General features: G+C 51.7%; 1 protein-coding gene across 1 annotated transcript in view; it reads left to right on the top strand.

Moving 5' to 3' along the window:
- Nucleotides 1-11460, top strand: part of LOC138638709 (cell division cycle 5-like protein) — a 28256-nt gene extending 16796 nt beyond the window's left edge. Inside the window, exons 8-16 of the mRNA XM_069728224.1 lie at nt 1155-1343; nt 1659-1807; nt 2217-2379; nt 4299-4463; nt 4623-4703; nt 5111-5356; nt 8306-8503; nt 9023-9235; nt 10913-11460. Coding sequence (XP_069584325.1) covers nt 1155-1343; nt 1659-1807; nt 2217-2379; nt 4299-4463; nt 4623-4703; nt 5111-5356; nt 8306-8503; nt 9023-9235; nt 10913-11017 — 1509 coding nt within the window. The 3' untranslated portion in view covers nt 11018-11460. The remainder of the gene's footprint in view (nt 1-1154; nt 1344-1658; nt 1808-2216; nt 2380-4298; nt 4464-4622; nt 4704-5110; nt 5357-8305; nt 8504-9022; nt 9236-10912) is intronic.
- The last annotated feature ends 6473 nt before the right edge of the window (nt 11461-17933 follow it).

Raw genomic sequence — 17933 nt, 5'->3', positions numbered from 1 at the left:
ACAAAAAGCGTGACGTTGCAACGATATCGTTAACGAAATTATGTGTGAAGGTACCTTTACATAATGGTTGTCATGTCCCTTAGGGTACGTTCACATTCGCGTCTTTGGACGCAGCGTCGCGGACGCAACGCTATATATATATATATATATATATATATATATATATATATATATATATATATATATATATATATATATATATATATTTTGTCTTTTCCGTGTCTAGACACCGTCTATACACTTTAATTAAAGAACGCATGCGTCGTACAACACACAACAATGCAAGTACTTGCGTCTTCTGCGTTGCCAATACACTTCAATGGGGTTTTTGACGCATCGACGACGCAAATGCAACGCAAGTGCGACGCGTTTTTAAAAAAAATTTTGGACGCAGAAAAAATGCAACATGTTGCGTTTGCCGCGCCCTGGCAGGTGCGTCAAAATGACGCATGCGTCGCGAAACGCACCAAAACGCATGACAACGCATGCCCATACGTCCCCAATGTTAAAGATAGAGACGCATGACGCATGCGTTGTTTTGCGGCGACGACGCTGCGTCCAAAGACGCGAATGTGAACGTACCCATAGACTTGGACTGCAGCACATGTGCTCTGCATGCACTTTCCTTCTCGCACTTACAAATACATTAAAAAAAGTCAATGGTCAGAATTTCACTTTAGCCATGCGAGCGCCGTGGATGTAGCCGCTACGTGTCTACACATATAACTTATTTGCTGGAAGCCCAGTTTACAATCTACATTTTGCAAAGAAATTCAGTGATATTTTGCCATTGCCGTATACTTCCACTAGGTGGTGCTATCTGCTCAGTACGTTTGCATTGGCTATGACAATGTTGGTGTTGGTTATTCGGCAACTTCTTTTTTTTTTTTTTTTTTAAACCGTTTTAGCAATTAAAAAAGAAAAAATACTACGCAGCGAGGTGCCCTGATGTGAATACGCTTAAAATCCACAACAAAAGTCATAAAACTGTTTTTGTTGTTAAACCTGTAAAAAAAAAAAAAAAAAAAATTGCCGTATAAGAAACCACCTTCAGCACCTTTTGGTTATGGAGATTTCCTGTTACAGACTTCTAATGCCAATAATGCGTTACATCCGGATGTTCATTTTACGATTGGGCCGTTCTCTGTTATTAGATTTCCGATGCAGAGTTAGAAGAAGTTGTGAAGGTCGGACAGGCCAGCGAGATCGCCCGGCAGACAGCCGAGGAGTCCGGGATCACCAACTCTGCATCCAGCACCTTATTATCCGAATATAATGTGGCAAATAACAGCATCACCCTCAGAACGCCCAAAACACCGGCGGCACAGGACCGCATACTGCAGGTAAGGGGCATTATGGTGTATGTCTTACCAGACGATATACACGGGGGAAGGCGGGCGCGGGTGGCATACCCCTGGAGTGGGGCGCTGGGGCCGGACGGTATACCCCCGGAGCGGGGCGCGGGGGCCGGATGGTATACCCCTGGAGTGGGGCGCGGGGGCCGGACGGCATACCCCTGGAGTGGGGCGCGGGGGCCGGATGGTATACCCCTGGAGTGGGGCGCGGGGGCCGGACGGCATACCCCTGGAGTGGGGCGCGGGGGCCGGACGGCATACATTTAAGGCGTTTATAAATGTTTGTATCGTGTGTATTTTCAGGAAGCGCAGAACCTGATGGCACTTACTAACGTGGACACCCCTCTGAAGGGTGGTCTGAATACCCCTCTGCACGAGAGCGACTTCTCCGGTGTGACGCCTCAGAGACAAGTGGTGCAGACTCCTAATACTGTGCTGTCCACCCCATTCAGGTGCGGATTTTAAGGCAATGTCTGTGGTTGTAGTCCTCTCTCTTGAGATTGGCTGCAGCGCTCATGTGAGGGCCATAAATCTATGAGTAAAGCCGCTCTTCTGAGGGAACCGGACCCCGGATTACCAGTTCAGAAACAAATGTCAATATGGTCACGACTGTGATCTGAACATGGGTGGGTTTCTGTTGCTGCTCCCTGGCATACGTATCAATACCAAAGAAATGAACCAGAGCATAAGCATACGTTGGCATACGTGCAGTGTGTAGGAACATGTTCACACTGTGGCCATTTCATAGACAAAACCTAAGAAAAAAACAAACTGAGCACATACCCTATAGAGAGTAAATAGTAATAGAGCTGATGGCACACATGTGTATCTATGTATCATCTTTACCCTTCACTTCTCTAGAACACCATCACAAAGTTCAGAGGGACTCACCCCGCGAGGCGGTATGACTCCCAAACCGGTTATCGGCGCCACACCGGGAAGGACGCCGCTACGTGACAAGCTAAACATCAATCCGGAGGACGGATCAGTGGATTACAATGACCCCACATACATTAAACATTTGGTAAATAGCGGGGATTGTAGATTCTGTGCTGAGATAAAACTGAGGTTTACAACCAACCTGGGCATTAATAGCGGCGGTGTCAGTCTGACATTGCTAAGGTAGCAAGAAGGAATACAGAGCGCACATAGGGTCTTATCCGAGATAAAGGGAATATTCGTGAGAGATAGTATAAATTCACTCACCTATTATGGTTGTGTAAGACACAACCACTGCACTTGGCATTGGCGGCTGCTGCAAGCCCCGATGTGATGATCCTTGGCTAGATGAAGAGAATGGGGCATCACACTGCGCTGCTCGCCTGTCAGGATAATGTACCAGAGAAGTCCAAATAGAAGTAGTAGAGAATAGACTTTATTTCTACGCGTTTCGTGGTGATCACACCACTTCCTCAGGACAGTCTATACACATACACATACAGGGTCTGTTATTTATAGCAAAAGAAGGCACATGGAGACGCCTTTCAAAGGAAGAAAAAAAACACCACACCCAGTGGGTGGGGAATCTGACTTAAAACACATATTCAAACATATATGTACATTATAAAACACACGAAACAATCATAAAATATAATTTAGTAAACCACTTAAAACCATTGCTCATACATGTAAAAATCTAAATACAAAAAAACACATTAAAAAGAATAACTTTTACATTCTGACATTGCTGGGAGAAATGCTACGTTTTTGCAGTTGGTTGGAACCTGACATCAGAACATTGCTTATTAAATCTCACTCCATTTTCTGTCCAGCAATTATGATTCCAATGTAGGTGGTTTTTTTTTTTGTTTGGTTTTCTTTCAGCAAATGTTTTTTGTTTCCTGAAGTAATGGAGTGCCGCGGCGTCCTGGCCTGAGTGATATTTGTGCCGCGTCGTCCTGGCCCGAGTGGTCTGGGCGTTGCGGCGTCCTGGCTCGAGTGGTCTGGGCGTTGCGGCGTCCTGGCTCGAGTGGTCTGGGCGTTGCGGTGTCCTGGCCCGAGTGGTCTGGGCGTTGCGGCGTCCTGGCCCGAGTGGTATTTGTGCCGCGGCGTCCTGGCCCGAGTGGCCTGGGCGTTGCGGTGGTCTGGGCGTTGCGGCGTCCTCGCCCGAGTGGTCTTTGTGCCGCGGCGTCCTGGCCCGAGTGGCCTGGGCGTTGCGGTGGTCTGGGCGTTGCGGCGTCCTCGCCCGAGTGGTCTTTGTGCCGCGGCGTCCTGGCCCGAGTGGCCTGGGCGTTGCGGTGGTCTGGGCGTTGCGGCGTCCTCGCCCGAGTGGCCTGGGCGTTGCGGCGTCCTGGCCCGAGTGGCCGGGGTGTTGCGGCGTCCTGGCCCGAGTGGCCTGGGTGTTGCGGCGTCCTGGCCCGAGTGGCCTGGGCGTTGCGGCGTCCTGGCCCGAGTGGCCTGGGCGTTGCGGCGTCCTGGCCTTCTGTATAGGGTGACCCTATGACTTCGGTGTTACTGGACCAGCACATTGCTGCACGCGGCTCCTTGCTCTCACCTGACAGGTGGATGAGGATAAGGCAGTTTAATAATAATAACCACTAATTATTTCTGGGTATTATCTTAGCGATAATCCGCCCCCACAGGAGTCAAGCATCAGCTTGTATACCTCGTCCTACTGAGACCACCCTACCAGGCGTCCATGTGAATGGGGGGGGGGTGACACGCCGACAGATATAGCATGAAGTCGGCATTGTGGTGGTCTAGTAAGATACCTACATTTATAGAGATCTAAACGGATTATAAAATCTCCTTTGTCTGAATGTTATAGGTAAATCGAAGTTTATAGCGGTGGATGTAAACAATGTCTGAAAAATCTGACTTTACGATTCCTTCAGCTTTCGAGTATTTTGTCTGAGCTCATGAGATTTTCTAAAAGAATTTGTGATAAATATGGAGACGCGGCAGCGTGAGATGGGATCTGATTGTCTGTGATCTGATACGCAGGAAAGGGAGTCTCGGGAGCACCTGCGTCTCGGGCTGATGTCTCTGCCCACCCCGAAAAATGACTTTGAGATCGTCTTACCTGAAAACGCTGAGCGAGAACTGGAGGAGCGCGACCAAGAAGACTCCTTCATAGAAGACGAAGCGGATGTGGAGGCGCGCAAACAGGTACACGTCCGAAGTATCGCAGCGGTCTGCATCACGTCTGGGAGCCACAACTGTCCTCTGCCAGCATGTCCACCGGGGGGCGCTCTCCTTGTACACCTCTGTGGCGGTGGAGCATGTAGAAAAACGCTGATGTTAACATGAAATTCTTTGTATCCTCAGGCAGTGAGAGACGCACAGCGGGCGAAGGAACTGAAGCAGAGGCATAAAGCCGTGCAGAAAGATCTACCCCGACCCTCTGAAGTAAGTCTGCCCCCCAGCCTTTCTCCCCCAGGGGGCATTGATGCATCGGCTTACATAGATGCTGTATACACAACTAGCTTTGTGTGGAGTTTTTTGTCCGGCAGTTGTTGCAGCTTTTAAAAGAATTGTTGCAAGAATCTGCACACCCTTTTTGAGAAGATCCTTCACTGCAATGATTATGGAAGATCTTTGCAAATAATCAAACACATAATATGTTGTTTTGCGTCTGCAGCTCGTACAGTGGTGTCTCCACGGCTAGAGACAAAGCACAAGAAGTTTGTAAACGTTCCCTTTAAATGTAAAGCTATTGTACCTGTAGCCCTCAGGTTCCTGCAGCGAGGGGCCCGCCGCAGGGTCAGGGGGTCTCTGTGATGTCACACGATGCTGAGATCATTCTCCATCTGCAGGTAAATGAGACCATCCTGAGGCCGCCGAATGTGGAGCCGCCGCTCACCGACCTGCAAAAAAGCGAGGAAATGATCAAGAAGGAGATAATCACCATGCTGCACTACGACTCGCTGCACAACCCATGTGGAGACTACACGGGGAGCAAGAAGGGGAAGGCTCCCGGCTCGGCCGCCACCAGCGTGGAACACGTGGGCTACCTGGAGCAGACGCCCTACGATAAGTTCACCGAGGACGAGCTGCGCCATGTAGGTAGCTAGGAGATGGGGTGGCTGGAGATGGTGCGTATGATGGTGGGGCTGGAGATGGTGCGTATGATGGAGGGGGATGGGGCTGGAGATGGTGTGTATGATGGTGGGGCTGGAGATGGTGCGTATGATGGTGGGGGATGGGGATGGAGATGGTGCGTATCATGGTAGGGCTGGAGATGGTGCGTATGATGGAGGGGGATGGGGCTGGAGATGGTGTGTATGATGGTGGGGCTGGAGATGGTGCGTATGATGGTGGGGCTGGAGATGGTGCGTATGATGGTGGGGCTGGAGATGGTGTGTATGATGTGGGGGGGATGGGGCTGGAGATGATGTGTATGATGGAGGGGGGAGGTGATGCGTATGATGGAGGGGGAGGTGATGCGTATGATGGAGGGGGGAGGTGATGCGTATGATGGAGGGGGGAGGTGATGCGTATGATGGAGGAGGGGAGGTGATGCGTATGATGGAGGAGGGAGGTGATGCATATGATGGAGGGCGGAGGTGATGCGTATGATGGAGGGGGGAGGTGATGCGTGTGATGGAGGAGGGAGGTGATGCGTGTGATGGAGGGGGAGGTGATGGAGGGGGAGGTGATGCGTGTGATGGAGGAGGGAGGTGATGCGTGTGATGGAGGAGGGGAGGTGATGCGTGTGATGGAGGGGGAGGTGATGCGTGTGATGGAGGGGGAGGTGATGCGTGTGATGGAGGAGGGAGGTGATGCGTGTGATGGAGGAGGGAGGTGATGCGTGTGATGGAGGGGGGAGGTGATGCGTATGATGGAGGGGGGAGGTGATGCGTATGATGGAGGAGGGGAGGTGATGCGTATGATGGAGGAGGGGAGGTGATGCGTATGATGGAGGAGGGAGGTGATGCGTGTGATGGAGGGGGGAGGTGATGCGTGTGATGGAGGAGGGAGGTGATGCGTATGATGGAGGAGGGAGGTGATGCGTATGATGGAGGGGGGAGGTGATGCGTATGATGGAGGGGGAGGTGATGCGTATGATGGAGGGGGGAGGTGATGCGTATGATGGAGGGGGGAGGTGATGCGTATGATGGAGGGGGGAGGTGATGCGTATGATGGAGGCGGGAGGTGATGCGTATGATGGAGGGGGGAGGTGATGCGTATGATGGAGGGGGGAGGTGATGCGTATGATGGAGGAGGGAGGTGATGCGTATGATGGAGGGGGAGGTGATGCGTATGATGGAGGGGGGAGGTGATGCGTATGATGGAGGGGGGAGGTGATGCGTATGATGGAGGGGGGAGGTGATGCGTGTGATGGAGGGGGGAGGTGATGCGTGTGATGGAGGAGGGAGGTGATGCGTGTGATGGAGGAGGGAGGTGATGCGTATGATGGAGGGGGAGGTGATGTGTATGATGGAGAGGGAGGTGATGCGTATGATGGAGGGGGAGGTGATGCGTATGATGGAGGGGGAGGTGATGCGTATGATGGAGGAGGGAGGTGATGCGTATGATGGAGGGGGAGGTGATGCGTATGATGGATGGAGGGGGAGGTGATGCGTATGATGGATGGAGGGGGAGGTGATGCGTATGATGGAGGAGGGAGGTGATGCGTATGATGGAGGGGGAGGTGATGCGTATGATGGAGGGGGAGGTGATGCGTATGATGGAGGAGGGAGGTGATGCGTATGATGGAGGGGGAGGTGATGCGTATGATGGATGGAGGGGGAGGTGATGCGTATGATGGATGGAGGGGGAGGTGATGCGTATGATGGAGGAGGGAGGTGATGCGTATGATGGAGGGGGAGGTGATGCGTATGATGGAGGGGGAGGTGATGCGTATGATGGAGGAGGGAGGTGATGCGTATGATGGAGGGGGAGGTGATGCGTATGATGGATGGAGGGGGAGGTGATGCGTATGATGGATGGAGGGGGAGGTGATGCGTATGATGGAGGAGGGAGGTGATGCGTATGATGGAGGGGGAGGTGATGCGTATGATGGAGGGGGAGGTGATGCGTATGATGGAGGAGGGAGGTGATGCGTATGATGGAGGGGGAGGTGATGCGTATGATGGATGGAGGGGGAGGTGATGCGTATGATGGAGGGGGAGGTGATGCGTGTGATGGAGGAGGGAGGTGATGCGTGTGATGGAGGGGGGAGGTGATGCGTATGATGGAGGGGGGAGGTGATGCGTGTGATGGAGGAGGGAGGTGATGCGTGTGATGGAGGGGGGAGGTGATGCGTATGATGGAGGGGGAGGTGATGTGTATGATGGAGAGGGAGGTGATGCGTATGATGGAGGGGGAGGTGATGCGTATGATGGAGGGGGAGGTGATGCGTATGATGGAGGGGGAGGTGATGCGTATGATGGAGGGGGAGGTGATGCGTATGATGGAGGAGGGAGGTGATGCGTATGATGGAGGGGGAGGTGATGCGTATGATGGATGGAGGGGGAGGTGATGCGTATGATGGATGGAGGGGGAGGTGATGCGTATGATGGAGGAGGGAGGTGATGCGTATGATGGAGGGGGAGGTGATGCGTATGATGGAGGGGGAGGTGATGCGTATGATGGAGGAGGGAGGTGATGCGTATGATGGAGGGGGAGGTGATGCGTATGATGGAGGGGGAGGTGATGCGTATGATGGAGGAGGGAGGTGATGCGTATGATGGAGGGGGAGGTGATGCGTATGATGGATGGAGGGGGAGGTGATGCGTATGATGGAGGAGGGAGGTGATGCGTATGATGGATGGAGGGGGAGGTGATGCGTATGATGGAGGGGGGGAGGTCATCCTAATCCTGATAGCAGAAGGTATAACCCAGATGGTACAGTTGTATCCACAATAGCAGCGGAAGTCTGTCCTGCTCTGTATTGGGGGCCTTGTCCTTACTACGTTCATCTGTGTGAGCTGAGTAGCAGACGTCCTGGGCAGTGGGGATGTTCCTGGGCAGTGGAATAACCTAGGTATTCGTGTGTCATCGCTCAGGCGGAGGAGCTCCTGCAGCAGGAGATGGAGGTGGTGAAGCAAGGCATGGGCCATGGAGACCTGTCCCTGGACGCCTACAACCAGGTGTGGGAGGAATGCTACAGTCAGGTGCTCTACCTGTCCGGACAAGGGCGCTACACCCGAGCCAACCTGGCCAGCAAGAAGGACAGAATCGAGTCTCTGGAGAAGCGGCTGGAGGTGAGTGTGTCCGAGCGGCCGCAGGCTCCGGCGCTCACCACTAGATGGCAGTGATGTTCTGCAGACTGCAGTAATGGCAGTACTTTTAATCTTGGCAGTTTCTTAGACATTTCACCTCCTCTGTTACTTATCAGCTCGTGATGGCAATGTGGAGAGCTCCTGAAGTCACTAGGCCAGAATCATGTCACATATTCATCACACGGCCTTACAGGGAAGGTGCGTCACACTGTGAACGTCCTATAGGATGCCATCCACAAGATGTGCCATTAATATGCCCCTAGGACCAGCTAAGACCCCCATTTCACACCACTGAATTTAGAAGCCGCTGAGCAGGAACCGCTCTCGTCACTAACAAACAAAAGAGGGGAACAAATCACAAATAGAAAATACATGAATATACCTGCTAGGGGTGGAGACAACGCGCTGTGCTTACCATGCAGGGGTCCGATGGTTGGAGTGGGGTCTGATCACAGGTGATGGAACCGCTAGAACATTCTCTTGTTTGTTTTTATTCGGTAGGTAAACAGAGGTCATATGACTGCGGAAGCCAAAAGAGCCGCAAAGATGGAGAAGAAGCTGAAGATCCTGCTGGGCGGCTACCAGTCCCGAGCCATGGGGCTCATTAAACAGCTGAATGAAGTGTGGGATCAGTACGAACAGGCCAGCCTGGAGCTGAAGACGTTCGAGGAGCTGAAAAAGCACGAGGACATGGCCATTCCCAGGAGGATAGCGGTAAGCATGTCACTACTGTCACCTCACTGGGCAAACACCTAAGGACAAGAGGAGGGATGTACAGACACATATACCCATCCACTAATAATAACTGATCCTGAGTTACATCCTGTATTATACTCCAGAGCTGCACTCACTATTCTGCTGGTGCAGTCACTGTGTACATACATTACATTACTGATCCTGAGTTACATCCTGTATTATACCCCAGAGCTGCATTCACTATTCTGCTGGTGCAGTCACTGTGTACATACATTACATTACTGATCCTGAGTTCCATCCTGTATTATACCCCAGAGCTGTGCTCCCTATTCTGCTGGTGCAGTCACTGTGTACATACATTACATTACTGATCCTGAGTTACATCCTGTATTCTATTCCAGAGCTGCACTCACTATTCTGCTGGTGCAGTCACTGTGTACATACATTACATTACTGATCCTGAGTTACATCCTGTATTATACTCCAGAGCTGCACTCATTATTCTGCTGGTGCAGTCACTGTGTACATACATTACATTACTGATCCTGAGTTACATCCTGTATTATACCCCAGAGCTGCACTCACTATTCTGCTGGTGCAGTCACTGTGTACATACATTACATTACTGATCCTGAGTTCCATCCTGTATTATACCCCAGAGCTGTGCTCCCTATTCTGCTGGTGCAGTCACTGTGTACATACGTTACATTACTGATCCTGAGTTACATCCTGTATTTTCTCCAGTTTAGTGATTGCTGCTCTGGAGTTTATCACCAGTTATAATTCGCAGTGAGATTTTCTCTGAGATAAGTGGGGTACAGATTGTCGGAGGGTTGTCTCTTGGTCTGTGCAGTCTGGTCCTGTCCGTGGCCCCCGTGCTGTTAGTACATGGTGCCAGCAGTGCTCACATCTGTGCCCTCTGTAGTCTCCGATCTGAGTTTTGGAAACGTTTTCTCTGCCCAGGAATTTATATCTGTTAAAAAGCAGCTGGTCTTCTGGGAGAGTCCTGGCAGCCATTATCTGATCATCGCCCAGACATCCCGATCCTCCCTGCTGTCAGCCATCACTAAGCCCTCACCCACACTGTGATCCCTCTGGCCTGGTAATCTCCATACTGCTGGCTGCCCAGTTGCAGATAATGAGTAACATGAGTGTCATTTCTCACCATCCTTCTTCTGCAAACTGGAAGGAAAAGAAATAGAATCCGTGGAGTCTGCAAGTAGGATTATTGCTTTTACCTAAGCAGTTGGATGTCATGGCCACTTTAGACCACGGCATCTTAGGGGTTATTGTCAGTGACTGGAGCTAGCTCCGATCCGGCAGGGGTGTCTGTTGGATGTTACAGCTGATACCTACCGTAGATTCGGGTCCTGATTCAGAAAAGTGCTGAAGATCTCATCCTAGGTTTGTCTTTTTGTTGGCATGGTTTAAGTGGTCGAGTGGTTCCCGGCAGTTTTGTTTAAATCTTACAGGGGACCTCCGTTGTAAAAAAAAATTTTTTCCCGCAAAGCCCCATCGGTGACTACTCGGTCCGGGGCCTAGTTTCCTGGTCTGTGTATGTCCATAGCAGTAGGGAGAGCTCCTGCAGCCAGATGCCTTACAGAAAACTGCTCATCTGCTGGTGGCACAAGGAATCGTATATTTTTCCATACCATATCCAATTCATTATTTCTTCGTTTTTTATTTTCTCCTTAGTTTCTCAAAGAAGACGTGCAGAGACAGGAGGAAAGAGAACGGGAGCTTCAGCAGCGATTTGCAGAACTTCTTCTAGAGAAGGAAGAATTGGTACCCAAATACTGAAGCCAAGGCTGCCGCTTGCCACGTGTGCATGTGCTCATCCAGCCGCCTGTGATCACTACCGCTCCGCTCCTCCGTGTGCCGGCCGTTGTCCTTCTGTTGTGAGACGAGCTTAATAATAAACCCGAAGTCCTTTCTGTGTGCGGAACGAGGCGCGTCTGGTTTTATAGACGAGGAAACGTTGAGAACAATGGCGGATAATTTTATTTTGTGATACTGAGAACTCTTTACTTTCCCCCATGGATCCATTTGGCGGTGTAAGGTCTCCATGTCAGCGGGAGACTTCATTTTCACCAGCTTGTATATGTTTTTGTTTTGTTTTTTTACCAATCTTGGCAAATTACTCATTCCATTGAATGTAGGTAGCAGCGATGTTGTGTCATTCTGTATCATGGAGGTTGACATTGCTTGCAGATTATTGGTGTACAATAAATAAAGTCTGACAACGTTGTGTCCTTCACTGACTGAACACACGACAATATAGTGAAATAATTCAATGACTGGAAGGTCTAAATGTTCCAGTTGCTGTCGGCAGTTGGGAACCATTATGGACCGAGCACGTGCACAGCTCCGCTTTTGCAGCAAGCCGATCAAGTCTAGACGATCTTCTGTGAGTTTTATGCAATGTTCGTCTGAAGGGAACTCCATGAATGAAAGATTCACTGTGAAAATGTAAATTCTGGGATTCGTTTAGGAAACCAAAGTCAATGAATGACTTGAGGGCCGGATTCTAAATTTGAATAAACTATCTGGAAGACTCAATTGGTTTCTAGTCTTGGGAACGTAAGGTCCGGTCAATTGGATCGAGAGAGTCATCTTTACAGGATCTGTCTCGGCACTCTGGCTACATGACGCCATCCTTCACAAGGAGGAACCCACAATTTCATCATCAGTTTGGACAATGGCCCTGTGGATTTCGTCACTATCCAATTTGTCAGGGTCATGGCTCTGTTGGTATCTCACGGAGGTTTCTGCAACTCTTTAAGGATGTTTTTATGCCAGACAATCACGGAGTCACTAACAGGAACTTGGTAGATGATGACTATTTCACGTTTGTCACGTATGAACCTGCTCTCATCTGTGAAGAGACTGGGGCACCGATGGTGGACCTTCCAATTCTGGTGATTCCAATCGAGCCATGTGATGGTGGACTGTGAAAAGGACCAATTACAGGAGATCGGTCCCTTATGTCACCGGCACGGAGCTGGTTTCTGTCAGTTTGTCAAAGACTTACAGGTGGTCATTTTCTAGGGTTCTGGCAGATGCCGACCCTTCTGCTGGGTTGTTGACCTTCCACAGCTTGTCCGACTCTACTCTTAACAGTCCGTTTCTTGGTGTCTGCTCCATGTCCTTGAGCTGGTGCTAGGAGGCTCAACAACCCTCCATTCAATGGCACATATTGATGAGCCATCTTGGAGGATCTGGACTACCGATGCAACCGAAATGGGTTGCAGGTGCCATCTTCCTTACCAGTAGTGACAAGGTTATCAATAGTGTTGAGCGATACCTTCCGATATCGGAAAGTATCGGATAGGATCGGCCGATATTCAAAAAATATCGGATATCGCCGATACCGATACCCGATCCCAATGCAAGTCAATGGGACCAAAATATCGGAATTAAAATAAACCCTTTCTTGCCTTGTAGGTTCATTCTACATGAAGGAAAACAACTAAGAATAATGCCGGATGTATTTGGGGAGGTGGCGGAGACATTAAAGTCATAGAGGTTTATCCCAATCAAATAGAATAGCATGTTTTTTGTTTTTTTTTAAGACGTTCGGAGTGACAAAGATATTGACTATGTACATTTTTTTTTTTTTTATTTTGTCAGATATTGATGTTTCACTATTCCACGCCCTTCCCCTTCTTTTTTTTCTTTTTTTTTTTTTTCCCACACTTTCATCTTCATCATCATCAGCATCTTTGACATCAACTTCTTCTTCACCTTATTCATCTTCTTCTTCATCCTTTACCTTTTTTTTTTTTTTTTTGATTACATTCTTCATATTCATTTTATTCAACTATTATTATTCTTCCTATTCTACATATTCTTTTTATTCCACTGTTATTATTCTTCCTATTCTACTTCTTCATCATATTCTCATTTGTGACAGGCATTCCCGTAGTTGTTATCTATAAAAGTTGGAAGATTACACCTTCCGTTCTGCCAGTCACAAAAGTTACATTTGTCCGCGTTCAGTTTGGCCTGCAGCATCAGGCTTTATCCAGCGGCACCACGAGGAGGAACGGACTCACCCCCATACACTGCTTAGTCTTCTTCTGCATATAATTTAGATAATATCTTTTGCTCTGATATTAAGTCTTATGCTAAATGTTCTTCTGCTCTTTGTTCTGCAGCCTCTTGTTCTTCTGCTTCTCGGTCTTCCATGTCGTCGTCTCCAGGGTCGTCGTCTCCAGTGTCGTCATCTCCGCCGTCGTCATCGGGGTGGTCTTCCGGGTCGTCGTCGTCATCGGGGTGGTCTTCCGGGTCGTCGACTTTAGGGTCTTCAACTTGGAAATGTAGCAGAAGGTACAAGAAGGCTGAGAAAATGCCAAGAACCAGCTGATGGAACTGGAACTCGGATGGCTACCCGAAGGTTCAAGAGCCTATGGAACTACCGAGGACCAGCTGACGTTACTGGAACCCGGTTACTAAGCAGGAGGTACCCGTGCTAAAAAGCACTACCAAGGACCGCCTGACGTTGGCGGAACTCGGATACCCAGAAGGAGGCACCTAAGCCAAAGGCTCTGACCGGAACCAGCTGACGGTACTGGAACCAGGATGGGGAGCAGAAGGTACAAGAGCAAAAGACACTGCCGAGAACCAGCTGACGGTGCTGGAACCAGGTGGTGGACCTGAAGGTCCACAGGAGAGGAGAGAAAAGCTAGGCCGCGAGGCAGCCGCAGTTACCGAACCCCAACAGTCTTACAGGGGGAGCTGGGCCTACTGGCACTACAGAACCAGCCTTGACTACCAGTTCACGCAGCCCACATAGGAAGCTCCTAAACTGGAGTCACCCTGGAGTTGGCTAACCCGACCGCAACACGACGGGGCAAGCATAGGCGTCTCAGCGAGTTTGACACAACCCGGAAACAGCTGACGGTGCTGAAACCAGGTTTGGCACGAGGGAGTACCTGTGACAAAAACACTGCCGAGAACCAGCTGGCGGTGCTGGAACCCAGATGCGTTGCCCCAGTGTGCAAGAGCCAATGGCACGACCGAGGACCAGCTGACGGTGCTGGAACCCGGTTACTAAGCTGTAGGTGCCCGCGCTTAAAAGCACTACCAAGGACCGCCTGACGTTGGCGGAACTCGGATACCCAGGAGGAGGCACCTAAGCCAAAGGCTCGGCCTGGAACCAGCTGACGGTGCTGGAACCAGGTGGTGGACCCGAAGGCCCACAGGAGAGGAGAGAACAGCTAGGCCGCGAGGCAGCCGCAGTTACCGAACCCCAACAGTCCTACAGGGGGAGCTGGGCCTACTGGCACTACAGAACCAGCCTTGACTACCAATTCACGCAGCCCACATAGGAAGCTCCTAAACCGGAGGCACCCTGGAGTTGGCTAACCCGACCGCACCACGACGGGGCAAGCATAGGCGTCTCAGTGAGCTTGACACAACCCGGAAACAGCTGACGGTGATGAAACCAGGCTTGGCATGAGGGAGTACCTGTGTCAAGAACACTGCCGAGAACCAGCTGGCGGTGCTGGAACCCAGATGCGTTGCCCCAGTGTGCAAGAGCCAATGGCACGACCGAGGACCAGCTGGCGGTGCTGGAACCCGGTTACTAAGCTGTAGGTGCCCGCGCTTAAAAGCACTACCAAGGACCGCCTGACGTTGGCGGAACTCGGATACCCAGGAGGAGGCACCTAAGCCAAAGGCTCGGCCTGGAACCAGCTGACGGTGCTGGAACCAGGTGGTGGACCCGAAGGCCCACAGGAGAGGAGAGAACAGCTAGGCCGCGAGGCAGCCGCAGTTACCGAACCCCAACAGTCCTACAGGGGGAGCTGGGCCTACTGGCACTACAGAACCAGCCTTGACTACCAGTTCACGCAGCCCACATAGGAAGCTCCTAAACTGGAGGCTCCCTGGAGTTGGCTAACCCGACCGCACCACGACGGGGCAAGCATAGGCGTCTCAGTGAGCTTGACACAACCCAGAAACAGCTGACGGTGCTGAAACCAGGCTTGGCACGAGGGAGTACCTGTGTCAAGAACACTGCCGAGAACCAGCTGGCGGTGCTGGATCCCAGATGCGTTGCCCCAGTGTGCAAGAGCCAATGGCACGACCGAGGACCAGCTGGCGGTGCTGGAACCCGGTTACTAAGCTGTAGGTGCCCGCGCTTAAAAGCACTACCAAGGACCACCTGACGTTGGCGGAACTCGGATACCCAGGAGGAGGCACCTAAGCCAAAGGCTCGGCCTGGAACCAGCTGACTGTGCTGGAACCAGGTGGTGGACCCGAAGGCCCACAGGAGAGGAGAGAACAGCTAGGCCGCGAGGCAGCCGCAGTTACCGAATCCCAACAGTCCTACAGGGGGAGCTGGGCCTACTGGCACTACAGAACCAGCCTTGACTACCAATTCACACAGCCCACATAGGAAGCTCCTAAACTGGAGGCACCCTGGAGTTGGCTAACCCGACCGCACCACGACGGGGCAAGCATAGGCGTCTCAGTGAGCTTGACACAACCCGGAAACAGCTGACGGTGCTGAAACCAGGCTTGGCACGAGGGAGTACCTGTGTCAAGAACACTGCCGAGAACCAGCTGGCGGTGCTGGAACCCAGATGCGTTGCCCCAGTGTGCAAGAGCCAATGGCACGACCGAGGACCAGCTGGCGGTGCTGGAACCCGGTTACTAAGCTGTAGGTGCCCGCGCTTAAAAGCACTACCAAGGACCGCCTGACGTTGGCGGAACTCGGATACCCAGGAGGAGGCACCTAAGCCAAAGGCTCGGCCTGGAACCAGCTGACGGTGCTGGAACCAGGTGGTGGACCCCAAGGCCCACAGGAGAGGAGAGAACAGCTAGGCCGCGAGACAGCCGCAGTTACCGAACCCCAACAGTCCTACAGGGGGAGCTGGGCCTACTGGCACTACAGAACCAGCCTTGACTACCAGTTCACGCAGCCCACATAGGAAGCTCCTAAACTGGAGGCACCCTGGAGTTGGCTAACCCGACCGCACCACGACGGGGCAAGCATAGGCGTCTCAGTGAGCTTGACACAACCCGGAAACAGCTGACGGTGCTGAAACCAGGCTTGGCACGAGGGAGTACCTGTGTCAAGAACACTGCCGAGAACCAGCTGGCGGTGCTGGAACCCAGATGCGTTGCCCTAGTGTGCAAGAGCCAATGGCACGACCGAGGACCAGCTGGCGGTGCTGAAACCCGGTTACTAAGCTGTAGGTGCCCGCGCTTAAAAGCACTACCAAGGACCGCCTGACGTTGGCGGAACTCGGATACCCAGGAGGAGGCACCTAAGCCAAAGGCTCGGCCTGGAACCAGCTGACGGTGCTGGAACCAGGTGGTGGACCCCAAGGCCCACAGGAGAGGAGAGAACAGCTAGGCCGCGAGGCAGCCGCAGTTACCGAACCCCAACAGTCCTACAGGGGGAGCTGGGCCTACTGGCACTACAGAACCAGCCTTGACTACCAGTTCACGCAGCCCACATAGGAAGCTCCTAAACTGGAGGCACCCTGGAGTTGGCTAACCCGACCGCAACATGACGGGGCAAGCATAGGCGTCTCAGCGAGTTTGACACAACCCGGAAACAGCTGACGGTGCTGAAACCAGGTTTGGCACGAGGGAGTACCTGTGACAAAAACACTGCCGAGAACCAGCTGGCGGTGCTGGAACCCAGATGCGTTGCCTATTAAAGATTGTCTTCCTAGAGCCCCAACTAGCGGTGCTGGAGCAAAGGGTAAGCAGGGGGAGCAGAGTGTAGGCCGAAGCCTGCACTGGAGGCAGCTTTGTGTCAGCGTTGCGTTTGCAGGACACTTTGCCGGCTACACAGAGTGGGAACAGCTGGCGTTGCTGAACCCCACTAACACAATGGCGGGTGTGTTTCTCTGTGCAGCTAGCACTTGCGGGCAAAAACTTGCGATGTTAGAGCCCGTGGTGAAGCAGGAGGAGGAGGAGAGGAGCAGAGTGTAGGCCGAAGCCTAGTTGAACCAATTTCAAAGGAAACCTTTAACCCCCCCTCAGGTGTTACAAAATACAAGAGACACACCATGTGCAGTATTAATGCTGCACAAGTGAAAGGTTGCTCTATTAATTTGTCTACTTGCACACGCTGAATGAAAGACGTACACAATTTAGCCCATTCTACAGTCAAACTGTAGTGGATGCGTGACTTGGCTTTTTAAGGAGACGCAGCACAGGTGTCCCAAATAACGCCTTGGTGCTTGGCGCAGCTTCTTGAGCGTTGTTATTTGCTGTACAGGAGTCTGCACTCTTGTGTTATCCCTTGGCAATGCCCTGTTAGAGCTGCCCGTCTTATGACCTCATTTCATGTTGGCCGGTGCGGTTAACGATGGCCATAAATCCCAGACCCACAGTGCCTTTTCATAAAGTCACACTGCGGTGCTGGGATTCGTGGCCTTGAGCAGTAAATATTTTGGCCGCTCACACACGTCCTTACACCTGCTTCAGACTGGGCGGCCTCTGCTGATCCCTTCTCGCATGCCGCGGCCATGAGGCTGCACAGTCTGAAGAAGGCGGAAGGAGATGAGTTAAGACAGGCGAAGATATGCACTGCTCGTGCCCATCAATCACACCCTCGCAGTCAAAATAAGTAAGACAACGAGGAGCATTGTTTCAGGCAGGGCGGACGCACAGGCGCAACAAGCCAACCAATGATGTCAGAAGACGGGCAGCGCTACCAAGGGGGGTGCTGCGTATCATTAGAAAGGAAAGTCAC

The sequence above is a fragment of the Ranitomeya imitator genome, chromosome 5, assembly GCF_032444005.1.
Source record: "Ranitomeya imitator isolate aRanImi1 chromosome 5, aRanImi1.pri, whole genome shotgun sequence".
Classification (NCBI taxonomy): Eukaryota; Metazoa; Chordata; class Amphibia; order Anura; family Dendrobatidae; genus Ranitomeya; species Ranitomeya imitator.
Note: the sequence above shows the minus strand (reverse complement) of the source record. Positions and strands in the feature narration are given on the sequence as shown.